We start from the raw sequence: 14,049 nt of genomic DNA on the forward strand, positions 1-14,049 counted from the left end.
TACAACCCTACAGTCAAATTTCTGTGACACATTCATCTTTCAAGACCATAAAGCACAAGGACACTGTGCCCAACTAATTAACACCTCATAGAGAAGGAAGGTATCAACTGAATGGAATTGCCTGTGTAGTATCTGCTGCTATGAACCCTACTGAGCATGCTTGGGACCAACTGAACCCATGTTCAGTTGGTCCCAAGCATGCTAAGTAGGGCTTAATCACAGGAACTGTTCCGACACACTCGATGATCTCAGGAGAGCTGCAATCTAAGGATCTGACAGGTATGAATACTGACGTGTGTGTATCACCCTGTGAACTGCATGCCAAAGAGAATACAAACATGCTAAAATGCTCAGATTGGACACAGTATTGAATATTACCCAGCAGCAGATTCTGATTTCACAGATATGGAAATATTTGCAGTACCAAACACCTTTATTTTGGTCATTGCTTTATCTTTAGCTTTTGCAGTAAAATTAATATTTTTGAGCTTATTCATTCCTTGCTTCCCTTGAATCTAAGCCTATGCATGGAAAGATATCCCAATGGTGCAATTTTTTTGAAATTAAGTCAATATGAATTCACAAAAACTGGAAGGGTAGTTAAGGAGAGGATGACATCTGCAGTAAGCATACCGCGATGGTCTTAATTTCCTTACTGTCATGCAGGCATGTTATCTGTATTTCAGGTACTTCTACAACAAGAAACGTCAACAACCATGTCACACCTCTAAGCTGATCTGTAGATGGGCACGATAGTTGCAAAAATCTTTACATGTTCTGCAAATTTCACATAAAATATTTTGATTGTTTACTTTTTCCAACTTATGTCCAAATTTTCATTTCTCGCCATCAACTTGTGTTTTGTTATCCATCTTTCCTCCTAGGTCAGGACGAGGAACTGCATAACTAGCTTGCTATATTTTGTCAAAAAAATAATAAACTCATACTACACAGTTTGTAGATATATCCTAATTGTCTTTTTATGTTCCAATAATGTTGTTACAGAGCAAAACTTCTGAACTGCATTCTTGTGTTGATCTTTACAATATATAAGACAGTACCAAAAATTCCCTGAACAGTCCTGAGCATTGTTTGCATTTTTCTCTCAAGAGATGTTTTGTAAAACTCGCTGCAAGTACAGTACTGTCTCTGGTGTTGCCCAAGAAGGTTTTGTCTGTCCCATGATAATTTTTTTTACTACAGATATTTTGCTCTCCTCATTTTTTACAATGGCAGGTGTAACTGAACTATGCACAACACTGAAATTTTGCTTCCTGCTTGGGAGGAACAACGCAGAAACTGCTGTGATGTTGACAACAGCTTACAAAGACAACGATAAAGGAAAAATTCCAGGGTACAAGAAGTTTTCTTGTTTTAAAAAAGGTGATATATATCAAAAGAAAAGCTCCAAACTGATGCTTTTTTTTCCTTGTAAAAATCATTACTGGTGTCAGTTATGGTGCTATGGTTATGACCACGAAACCAAACAATCCGAAGGAAGATATTGTCATCTCGCATAAAAACAGCTCTTCCAATGAATTCAAACATCCAGATGTTGCTCATTTGTTTAGTGCAGGGTTAATGCAGGCAGACTTCCTTCCACCAAGTCATAGTGTTGCTCAAGCTCTGTACGGGAGGATCTAAGGATATTGTGTAATAGTCTGTATTGTAAAAAAGGCCTGACTTGTGGCTGTTTTTCCACCAAGACATTGCTTCTGCATGTAAAAGGGAAGTTTGGAAAGTAATCTCCATTTGGCTGTAAATAAGAAACTTGCAAAGCAAAAAAAAAAAATTATGAGATACATCTTCAACCTAGGCTTTTTGCTATTTCTCAACGATCGTTATTTGTCATTTCATTTTACTAATTTACAAATTCTGCGGCCCTAGGCATACAGACAGTCTTCCACAGCATTTTCATGTCCCTCATTGTCACATAAAGTGCTGTGATGCAAGCCACTTCTTCATGTGAGCGAAGAGAGACGTCACTTGGCATCGAGTCTGGGCTGTAGGGGGGATGATACACATAGTCCCATTTGAATTGCTTCAAAATGTCTAGAGTTTTCTGGGCACAAGAGAAGGCCTACCATTTCTCTCTTCATATTTATTCTACCAGTTTTAAGATACCACACTCATTGTCGCACAATACCTTCACTCATAACATTCCCAAACCACCCTCATGCATACATTTCAGTGCCAGTTTTTTGGCCAAAAATTGGCATGACTTTTCAGTCCCACTTTTGCCAGCTGACCATGCTCTGTGCAATTTCTTCTTGTTTTCACATGTGTGTTGGGACATGAAAGGATGCCGATTTGGTGACAAAGTCAAGATAAATATGAGATAGGAGCTGTCAACCATACTGCAAATGTGTATAAAAACAGAGTCCCAAACTTAACATAAACATATGGTGTCACAAAGGAAAATAGAAAATATCATAACAGAAACTGAACACATCATAAAGCAACAAGAAAAACTAAACACACCTGGATACAATGCAAGTCTAGCAAGAGAACTAGTTTCTGAGGAAATAAGAAACATAATCAAAGAGAATAAAACCACCATAAAAGAAAATACAAGGACTGCTGAAGAAAAAACCTACAGAAAACTACAAAAACAAATTAACACAAGAAAATGCCATTATCACAAAATCCGACAAGGGTAATTCGATTGTGGTCTTAAACAAACAGGAATACACTGACAAAACATTAGAATTCATCCAAAGCAACAAGGTCACAGAATTAAGAAGTGATCCAACAAACCAATACCAAAGTAAATTACAGAAAACCCTGAGAAACATAGAAACAATTTTCACATAAACACAGATTAAAAGAATAATACAGAAAAATCCCAAGGCCCCCACCCTAAAATCATTGCCTAAAGATACAAACCTGAAATACCGAAATGTCCATTGATAAACTTTACCAAAGCACCAACACACTACTTAGCCAAACATATACACACTCTACTACAGACAATATACAAATACACTGAAAACAGAAGTCTAAAGAACTCAAGTGACTTAATAGAAAAAATAAGAAATGAAAGCATACCAAACACAGCAACATTAATTTCATTTGATATAATTTCCATGTACACACACATCCCAGCAGAAGTAACCATTAACATCATAGAAAGAAACCTCCAACTACAAGGAAACATACCCACAAGAAACATACAAGGAATATCGGCCACACTCAGGCTCATCACAGAGCACAACTACTTCACACTCAAAAACAAATTTTACTCTCAACAAGATGGACTACCCATGGGATCCCCAATCTGTGGACGCCTAGCTGACATTTTCTTCAATCAGATAGAAAAACAAATCGTTGACAAAATAGTAATACCAAAACAGTAAAATAATACATTGGTACAGATGCGTAGATGACATAATTTGCTTAAGAGGTGAACCACAGCCTCGCATAAAAGAACTTCATGACAACAAATTCCATCCACCCACAAATAAAGTTCACCATTGGATCACAAACAGACGGAAAACTTAATTTCTTAGATCTCGCCATACATAAGAGACACAACATACATGAATTTACAATCTACAGGAAACTAACAATCACCAGCACCATTACTCATAACCAATCCTATCACCTCGTAACTCACAAAGAAGCCAGCTTCACATATTTACAACACAGATTGAACAAAACACCCATGAACAAAAATGATTACACACCAGAACTGAACACAATAAAACAAATTGCACAGGAGAATGCATATGATCCAAAGAGAGTAGATAAAATAACACACACACACACACACACACACACACACACACACACACAAACGCCAAACACACTTCAAACTTGCGCTTCTCACCCAGACAAACACACCACGAAACAAATGAATACTACACAGCAACAACAACACTTAATGGTGGCGAAAACTCTACCCATGTTTTGAAAATTCACAGAAAGTGCATTGTCAAATGACCACAGGTCACAAAAATCAATGTCTTCACCTCGTCAAAACATATGAGAAAACACTATGACATCAAAGCCATAAGTTACACAAAAAAAAACAATAAATGCTCATTTCTGTTTGTAAATGCATAACGAACAGGAAAATAGAAATTATGTTTTGCTGTGTGCAGATGACAAGTTGTAGATTGTGTAGCAGACTAGCTACTAATATAAATACCCAATAGCTTCATGTAAGGTATGTAAACTAATGCATACATCCACTCTTTTGCCAATTAAGATCTAACTAGAACTTTAGACATAATGTAATACCTCACCTGTGAACTGTAAACAAATGACGTATAATATTTTACAACAATTATTCATTCACAATCATAAATATTTAGTACCAAAAGTTCCACTAAATGTTAATTTATAACAATAATTTTACACTAAGAAAATAAAATAACCCACTGAAGATAGCACAAAAAGTGCTGAAACATGTCTGGGTAAAATGAAACTGAAAAGGTGTCTTGCATAAGGTTGAATTCCTAGTCCTATTTTCAGAGCAAGCACGGAAATAAGAAGAACTGTAATACCACAAGATGATTATGTGTATAAAAACATCAACAACAATGGAGCCTCCAATGAGACAAATGTATCATGTATAAACGAGAGTAGCTACTCATCTTTCAAAAAACTTTCTTTTGTTCTATGCCCTAGTAGTATCACATTCCATTTTTAAACCTATATTTAATAGTATTCATTATTATTTTTAAATGTTTAAGTAATATGTTTCATAGTATTTTAATTGTGAAGTCATTAACACAATAGTCTACCTAAACCAGACTTCTTCAAATACTCATTACTGATGCCTCCCTCGGAGATAGTTCTGAAACTGCGGATGAGCCACACTCATATCAACTGTGAGCAGCATTTGGAGCTACGGTTATTTCTACGCACTTAGGCAATAATTTTAAATTAAAAACAAATTCAAACTCTAAATTACAATGGCATTTTTGTGAGTGTTTTAAGCATATACATAATGGAAATTAATGAATAATATGAAAAAAATATTGAAGGTTTAACAATTCACACTAATTTTCTACTTACAGTAAGATGATATGAAAGCATATTTGTGTTGTGACCTATATTGATGCAAGCCAACATGATCCTGTTATGCAACTTAACAATGCTACTATCAGAGAAGGGACTTCATTGGCAGACCCAAATGAACTCTTTGCACTGCTATATTACTGAAATCACTTTCAATAATGGCTGCCAACCTCTCCTGAAAACACGGAACAAAGTTAAATGGTCGCATCTTTTACACAACTGATCACAGCCATGCAACAATCCAAATGCATATTTATGAATTCCACTGACTATTGGCTTGGAACCATAAAAAGCTAACAATCTCCATTTAACCTCAATCTGGTCCTTTTCAACATCCTCTGAAGTCTCAGCAATGAAAAAGCCTTTAGATAAATGTTCAAAGCTAAGATTGTCAGATGGACACACCAAAAACAAACACTCAAGTTTCCACTGAAACAATTCCCACTACAATAAATCTCATCAAATCTACTTCTTTCAGCAATTCCTTCTCTAGCTAACTATTAGCTCTCTTAACTATGACAAAGCTCCACCAAAATATATAAGTTATGATACATTCCTGTACAATTGACTTTGAAGTTCACGACTGCTGTTTTGCTATTACTGCAGCAAAAGCTACCAAGGTAAAATCATGTGCACCTCCACGTGACAATCAACTTGTCTACATTCTGTTGGGTATACCTTCTTTCTTCTTTGAAGATCAGATAGAAAATGGCAAATTTCATCGGTTCAGAGAAACTCCCAAAATGGATTAACCATTTCGGGATTTTGGCAAATCAGGCACCGTTGCTGCAGAATGCTCGAGTTTATCACCCATGGGCACTCTTATTGGTTGAGAAATTCAATCTTTCCTGGACGAGTGATTATATCAATATTTATGTAAACATTTTTGTGTTTTTGAGGTATCAGTACATACATACATATGTCATCATTGTTCAATAGAAGCCCCAACCCTCAAGTTAAAAAAAAAGTCAGATTCAAGAAGTCACAGAATTTGCGAATCCTTTTTGATGTTTCAACTAAATATAGCTTATCTGTACATATACAGTAAAAAAGAAATGTTATTTTACCAGTCAACACGTTCTGGTAGAGATACAGGCTTTATTGCTCTCTCCTTACGCTCATGAGAATGATGTGTCCTATTCCTCCAATGATTGCATTTCATCAAGTGACTTTGAAGGCCAACATACAGATGATGATGCAAAAATTCATCAGGTGACATGTCAGAAAATTTTGTTAGTCCATAATGAGCACTGGCTTCTGATTTCCTCTCACTGTTCAACTTCTGAATCATTTCCAAGGATTCCTGAAACAAAAGTAAATAAAAGACAAATAATTAGTGGTGTTTTCACACAATGGTTAAAGAAGTGACAATTAACTGCTTTCTCTGAAACAGATGTCACTGCACATACTGAAGTAAAGAGGGTGGAGAAGTGGTAAACTGTTATGTGGACAGTAAAATAAGTAATGGTGGAGGGAATGAAGAGGAACTTTGGCTCTCATTTAGAAAAGTAGTTGACTAAGCATTGGACAGATACGTATGTAGTAGAACAGTTAATAATGGGAGGGGTGCTCCACAATCTAAAGCCACTGTAAAGAAACTGCAAAAGGAAAAGTGACTGTTGTACAACAGGCATAAAACAAATCATAAAGTTAACTAAAGATAAATACTGAAAAACACTCATTTGGCTGTCAGATTGATTGATTAATTAATTGGGAGGGTTTATGGGACCAAACGGCGAGGTCATCAGTCCTGCGATTCCGAGGTTACTCACAGAAGAAAGAGGGTCTGCTAAAAGTGGACAGGTCCAGTCAAGGGAGTCAAATTATAAAATAATGAAGTTAAAAAACACACAGTAAAAGGCTTGAAAGATGAGAACAAATCTAAAAACTGGAAAAAAGGGGCAGTCTTTCCATGGGGGATTCGTCATGGGGTCCCAGACCGAGAAGATATGAACAGAGGTCCCAACCACAACCAACCTGCCTCTGCTCCAGGAGTAAAGTAAAACCTTATATCTGGAAATAAAAACCACTTTCACAGAGTAAACTGAGGACCAGTTCAACCATCTGTGCATTGTCTGCTAATATTAAAATTAAGGAATCAGGAAGACTATACTTAGCACAAAGGGCCAAAAGAACAGGACATTCCACCAATGTGGTATACTGACAATGTGGCTCTGCAACCACATTGTGGGGCTGGTTCAAAATGCAGGAGAAAAGAATGGGTTGAGCCTGGTATCACCAATGCATAGACGGCATAAAATAGTGGACTCCTTCTGAGAGCAGCAGAAGGAAGAGTGCCAAATTGCAGTAGACTCCTTGATTGTCCAGAGTTTATTACTAAGAGCAGTAGCACACCACATGACATACCACTTTTGGACAAAGAGAGATCTGACGTAGATCCACAAATCCGCAGCTGAAGTCATGAAAGGGAAAGGGGGGAGGGGGGAAGGGGGGCAGTATCTGCTTCTCGAGCCAATGGTCAGCCAGCTCATTCCCTGGGATGCCCATATGACTTGGGACCCAGATGAAGACAACTAAGCAGGTGGCATGGCCAAGGGCAGAGAGGAGGTCATGGATAGCAGAGACCAAAGGGTGACAAGAGTAGCATCGGTCGACAGCCTGCAGGCTCCTCATCGAGTCCAAAAAAAATTAAAACAATGAGGAGGGAGGCCTGAGAAACAAATTGGAGGGCTGTGCTGTGAACACACTACATGATCTTGGCAATAATGGTGTTCTAAGCAAGTAAGAGACGTGAAAGCATATCCCACCTTATCGATTGTCTTAGAAACATCAGTGAAGAAGATGGTAGCACCCTGGAACTCTGTGAGAATGGCACATAGAAGGTGCCAGGAAAACGTAGGGGCAACAGAGACCTCAAGACCCTGGAACAGGTCAGTCCTAATCCGTGGTCTAGGCACCGTCCAACAGGGGTATGGGAGGAAATACATGGGGTGCATTCCATTGAGAGGAGATGGAGATCCCAACAGAGGGAAGTGAGACGCATGCCAACCGGCAATCCCACCCATGGGCGGTTGTCAGGAGGGAGACATCCCTCATTTGCAAAGAGGACAGTGTACACAGTAAGGTCAGGGAATTAACAAATGGCGATTGCATAAGAAACCAGGAGTTGGCACCATCGTATTTGTAGAGGGGGAGTCCTCACTTCTGTGAGCAGACTGTCAACAGAACTAGTGCAAAAGGCACCAATAGCCAGATGCATCCCACAATAGTGAACAGGGTCAAGTAGTTGATAGAGTTGAGAAGCCACTTAGCCATAAACCTGACAACCATAATCTATTCTGGATAAGACCGGAGCACAGTAAAGATGGAGAAGACTGGTATAGTCTGCACCCCAAGATGTGAAGGCCAGGAGGCATGTAGTCTTTATGTGGCAATTATGTGGCAGCCATGTCAGCTTTTCATCAAAAACAATGCCCAAGAAATGGCACTGTGCTACAACATTGAGGAGCTGATCACCTAAATAAAGTTCTGGATCGGGGTGTACTGTGAGTCGACGACAAAAATGTATAGCCTGCGTTTTGGAGGGAGAAAACTGGAAGCCATGGAAGAGGTCCCATGCAGAAGCCTGTCAGATTCTGCTTAGGAGCCGGTGCTCTGCAGATTCTACCAAATGGTAGCCACACCAGATTCAAAAATCGTCAATGTACAACGCCGGGGTAACCAGAGGCCCAACAGAGGTCACAAGCCCATTTGTGGCAATGAGGAAGAGTGTGACACTTAGCACAGATAAATATTATGATGATTCTATAACTATGACAGTCCAGTAAGAAGTCTTTGGTGTTACAAACCAAAATGTTTTGGACATAGCACTGATATAATCCACACAGGCAGCTCATGGAGTCACTACAAAGCAAAAAGTTCTTCATTTTGAGTTTTGATGTATTCTAAGGCTCAATATAAGACTACCATACCACCTTCGCTAAATTTGGGTGTTATAAAATTGAAGCACACCACGGTAGCCTTTTGTGAGGCAAGCAGTTTAGCACAGAGGTGCCTGATATGTATCTCACAAGTAAGCCTGTTTGTAAACTTCGAGGTGGCAATGTTAAGCCACACAATTGTGGTGACATCACAGAAAGACTGGAACAGCAGACTGACCTGTTCTATATTTCTTCATCATTGGGACACTGATGTGTTGATCTGTACATGCCTGATAGCAGAGTAATGCCAAAATAAGTGTGCTACTAATCACTATAAATACCATGTGAATATACAACAGTTACGTGCAGTCTGGCAGCACCCTCCACAACATCAGTCCATGTCGGCTTCCAGCACACTATGTGCTAGCCAGCAGCCATATCGGTCTGGCAGTCAGCTCCACCAGACTACCTCACAACTAACTCCACCAACATAGACTTGGGTGGCAATGGGGAGTCATCCCTCAGTGGCCAAAGCAGCACTGAACTTCTGCCTTTGAGTGCAGTGGTTCCCAACCAGGGCAGTACAGTCATCATCCCTCCATGCTGAGGCAAGCTCCTTACCTAGTAACCATGACCACCTACTACAATTCAGTGGACATACGCATAACTTACACTGCTCACGCTTAGTGCTAACCCAGATACACAATGCCGAGTAAAGTTAACAGTGTCAGCAAAGCTGGATACAGGTATTAATCACCCATCAGACAGCAGTGGCTTTCTGACACCACCTGTGGACCACATGCCTGCAGAGAGCATATCCAGGGGCAGCACAAAATTTTGACAGTGTAATCCAAAATGAAAAAAATATGTTTTATCTGGCACCAAAGTTTTCCTAGCCACCCCTGACCAGCACTCCCACCTCACCAACTCACCACTCCACTACCTCTGCACTGTTGGTTGGTTGGTTGCTTTGTTTAAAAGAGGGTGGGGGGTGATGGGGGGAGGGGGGGGGGGACAAAACTGCTAGGTCATTGGTCATCGGTCCCTCATTCCAATTAAAATAATTCCACAAGAGTGAGAGTAAAATAATAAAGACATGCAAAACACAGCTGGAAGAAAGGAGAAAGTCACAAGAATGACAGAAGGGCAACAAACACTAAAATGGACAAAATCCAATGCAAGAAACATGTAGAAGAGATCAGAACAAGAGAGCAGATTGCCATGGCTGGCTGACCATGAAAACAAAAAGGAGAAGCCAGCCATTCTGCAACACATTAAAACGTCCACCATTAAAGACTAGGGTGGAGGACACAGCAGGACAAAGGACATGCGCTAAAACTTAGACCAAATGATAAAACCAACCCTCACGAATAAAATGTAAAACTAAAGCTGCTGTTGAGGCACTGTCGCCCAACACTGAAGGTAGGGTGCTGGGAAACTCCACAGAGCAGCTAAAAGTGGGCAGTCTGGCATGGGGCAGACAACCATCATTTGTGAGCCACAGTGACACTGAGGTGGGTCCTTGCGATGGAGGAGGTAGCCGTGCATTCACCACATATAGCCAATGCAGAGCCGGCAGAGGACAACTGATTCCCTGTGAGAGAACCGCATGGAAGACTCCCACACATTCGTAGTCTCCTTAATGACACGCAGTTTGTTGTGTGTACTGTTATGCCATTCCGTCTCCCAAAGCCGAAAAACCCTGCGGAGTAAAACAGAATGCAGGTCAGTTTCAGAGCAGCCCAACTCCGGAAGCAGTTTCCCCAAAGCCTGTTTGGCCAGCTGGTCGGCAAGTTCATTGCCCGGGATTCTGACGTGTCCTGGGGTCCACACAAACACTGCTGAACGACGGGACCATTCACAGGCACAGATGGACTCCTGAATGGACGCTACCAAAGTATGGCGAGAGCAGCACTGGTTGATAGCTTGTAGGCTGGTCAAGGAATCAGTACACAGGAGAAATGACTCACCAGGGCATGAGAGGATGTGCTCAAGAGCACAAGATATGGTTGCCAGCTCTGCAGTGAAAACACTGCAGCCATCTGGCAAGGAGTACTGTTCAGTATGTCCTTGATGAACATATACAAAGCCTACATGACCATCAGCCATCGAGCCATCTGTGTAAATCACTTCATTGCCCTGGTACATGTTGAGAATCGAGAGGAAGTGATAGCGGAGAGCTGCAGGGTTAACGGACTCGTGAGGGTCATGTGAAAGGTCCAGAAGAATCTGCGGCCTAGGTATACACCATGGAGGTGTACGTGAATGGAGAGGTGGTAACGGGAAGCACTCCAGTTCAGACAGAAGGGACCAGACAAGAACTTCAATCGTAAGCCCTGACCTGGGCCGCTGATGCTGGAGATGAACCGCCGTGTTTGGGAAAAGGAGACAGTCATTCGGATACGCTGGAGAACTATGAACTTGTGCAGCATAACTGGCGAGCAGTTGTGCATGCCTAACCTTGAATGGAGGTATTCCAGCCTCCACAAGGACACTGGTCGCCGGACTCTTTCTGAAAGCTCCTGTCGCAAGGCGAACACCACAGTGGTGCACTGGGTCTAGTAAATTCAATGCTGAGGGCGCCACCAAACCGTAAAACAGACCCCCATAGACAAGGCAGGATAGAACAAGGGCTCTATAGAGCTGCAGCAGCATAGAGTGATCTGCACCCCAGTTAGTGTTGCTCAGGCAGTGGAGGGCACTGAGGTGCTGCCAGCATTTCTTTTTAAGCTGACGAAGGTGAGGTGCCCAAGTCAATCAGCTATCGAAAACCAGTCCTAAGAACCAATATGTCTCCACTACAGAGAGTGGATCGTCATTAAGGTACAGTTCTGGTTCTGGATGAATGGTGTGACACCGACAGAAATGCATGACACATGACTTCATGGCTGAAAACTGGAAGCTGTGGGCTAGAGCCCATGGCTACGCCTTGTGAATGGCTCCCTGTAGTGCCGCTCAGCAAAACCAGTACTGAAGGAGCAGTACGAAATGTAGAAGCCATCCGCATACAGAGAAGGTGAGACCGACAGCCCTACAGCTGCTGCTAAACCATTAATAGCCACTAAAAATAGACACACACTCAATACCGAGTCCTGCAGAATGCCATTCATGTGAATACGGTGTGAACTATCAGAGGCACCGACTTGCGTCACAGAAAGTACAGTGTGACAGGAAGTTTTGGATAAAAATTGGGAACGGGTCTCGAAGACCCCACTCATAAAATGTGGCAAGGATACAATGTCGCCATGTTGTGTCATATACTTTACGTAAGCCAAAAAAGATGGCAACCAGATGGCGTCTGGAAAAGGCTGTTCTCATGGGAGACTCAAGAGACACAAGATATCAGTGGAAGAGCGACCCTGGCGGAAGCTGTCCTGACATGGAGCCATTAGGCCACGTGACTCCAGGACCCAACCCAACTGCTGACACACCCTAGCAGCTTACGAAGAAAGTTGGTGAGGCTGAAGGGCCAGTAGCTATCCATATCAAGTGGGTTTTGACAGGGTTTGAGGACTGGAATGATGATGCTCTCCCGACATTGCGATGGATAGACGCCACCGCATCAGATCTGTTTGAAGATGGTGAGGAGATGGAGCTTGTAGTCAGATGAGAGATGTTTAATCATCTGAATGTGGATCTGATCCGGCCCAGAAGCTGTGTCAGGACAATGTGCAAGGGCAATGTGCAAGGGCACTAAGGAGCTCCCACTCTGTAAATGGGGTGTTCTAGGGTTCACTGCGGAGTGTAGCGAACAAGAGAACTTTCCTTTACATCTGTTGTTTGAGGGTGCAAAAGGCTGGGGGGGGGGGGGGGGGGGGGGGGGTAGTTCTGCGATGCAGAGACTCGAGCATAGTGCTCCGCAAAGTGCTCGGCAATCGTGTTTGCCTCGGTAGATAACACGCCATTTATGTTAATACCAGGGATACCCTTTGGGGTCTGGTACCCTAAAAGATGTCTGATCTACGTCCAGACTTGCAAAGGTGACGTATTGCTCCCAATGGTCGACACATACCTCTGGAACTCTTCTGTTCCCATTGTTTTATAAGCTGGCAAATGCAGGCAAGGTGCCGCTTCAAGACCATTAGGTACTCTAGGGAAGGGTGCCGGTTATGTCGCTGTAGAGCTTGCTGACGCTCTTTAATTGCCTCAGTGACTTCAGGTGACCACCAAGGGACTGTCTTCCACCGGGGGCACCCTAAAGAACGAGGGATCGCGTTTTCCACCACAGAAACAATTGTTGTTGTGACCTGCTCAATGACATCATCAATGCCACCATGTGGGGGAGATTCAGCAGTGACAGCAGAGGTGAAGATTTCCCAGTCTGCCTTGTTTAAAGTCCATCTGGGTAGGTGTCCATGGGCACTATGCCAGGGGAGTGACAGGAAGATGGGGAAGTGGTCACTACTACGCAGGTCGTCATGTGCTCTCCAGTGGATAGATGGGAGAAGGCCAGGGCTGCAATCCGAGAGTTCAATGGACGAATATGTGCCATGTGCCACACTGAAATGTGTGGGGGCACCTGTATTTAAGAGGCAGACATCGAGTTGTGACAGTAAATTTTCGACCTCCCTACCTTGGCCAGCAAGCCTGGTTCCACCCCACAAGGGGTTATGCGTGTTAAAATCTCCCACAAGTACGAAAGGTTGGTTGGTTGGTTTGTGGGATTGAAGGGACCAGACTACTAGGGCCATCAGTCCCTTTTTCCACAAACTTGAAACACCCACAAAGAATAATAACAAACAATGGAGATGACAAGAGAAGACACAGGACAAGAAAGACACAGAGACCAGAAAAAAGGAATTAAACTCACATTGAGTGTGACAGTCGTTGGCCGACCACAGAAACGAAAAAGGAAAGCCAACCACCAAGAAACGCACTAAAAACCCCAGTCGTAGGCCAAAGGCCAGACTCAACACAAAAAAAAGGACAAACACTTAGATCAAGCGATAAAAACCCCCTGCACGAATAAAATTCAAAACTAAATCTGCCATCGCAACATCATCTGATAAAAGTGCAGGAAGCATATCGGGCAACGCAAACGCCTGCCTGAGCAGAGTTAAAAGCGGGCAGTCCAACAACATGTGGACCACCATCAAAGCTGATCCGCAGTGGCATAAAGGTGGGTCCTCGCAGCGCAATAAAT

General features: G+C 42.2%; 1 protein-coding gene across 1 annotated transcript in view; it reads right to left on the bottom strand.

Annotated features, from left to right (window-relative positions):
- The window catches only part of LOC124622045 (cathepsin O-like), a 102,904-nt gene that overhangs the window by 61,287 nt on the left and 27,568 nt on the right, over nucleotides 1-14,049 (bottom strand). The window contains exon 2 of the mRNA XM_047147604.1: nucleotides 6,093-6,328. Coding sequence (XP_047003560.1) covers nucleotides 6,093-6,328 — 236 coding nt within the window. The remainder of the gene's footprint in view (nucleotides 1-6,092; nucleotides 6,329-14,049) is intronic.

This window comes from Schistocerca americana, chromosome 7 (assembly GCF_021461395.2).
Source record: "Schistocerca americana isolate TAMUIC-IGC-003095 chromosome 7, iqSchAmer2.1, whole genome shotgun sequence".
In the NCBI taxonomy this organism is placed as follows: Eukaryota; Metazoa; Arthropoda; class Insecta; order Orthoptera; family Acrididae; genus Schistocerca; species Schistocerca americana.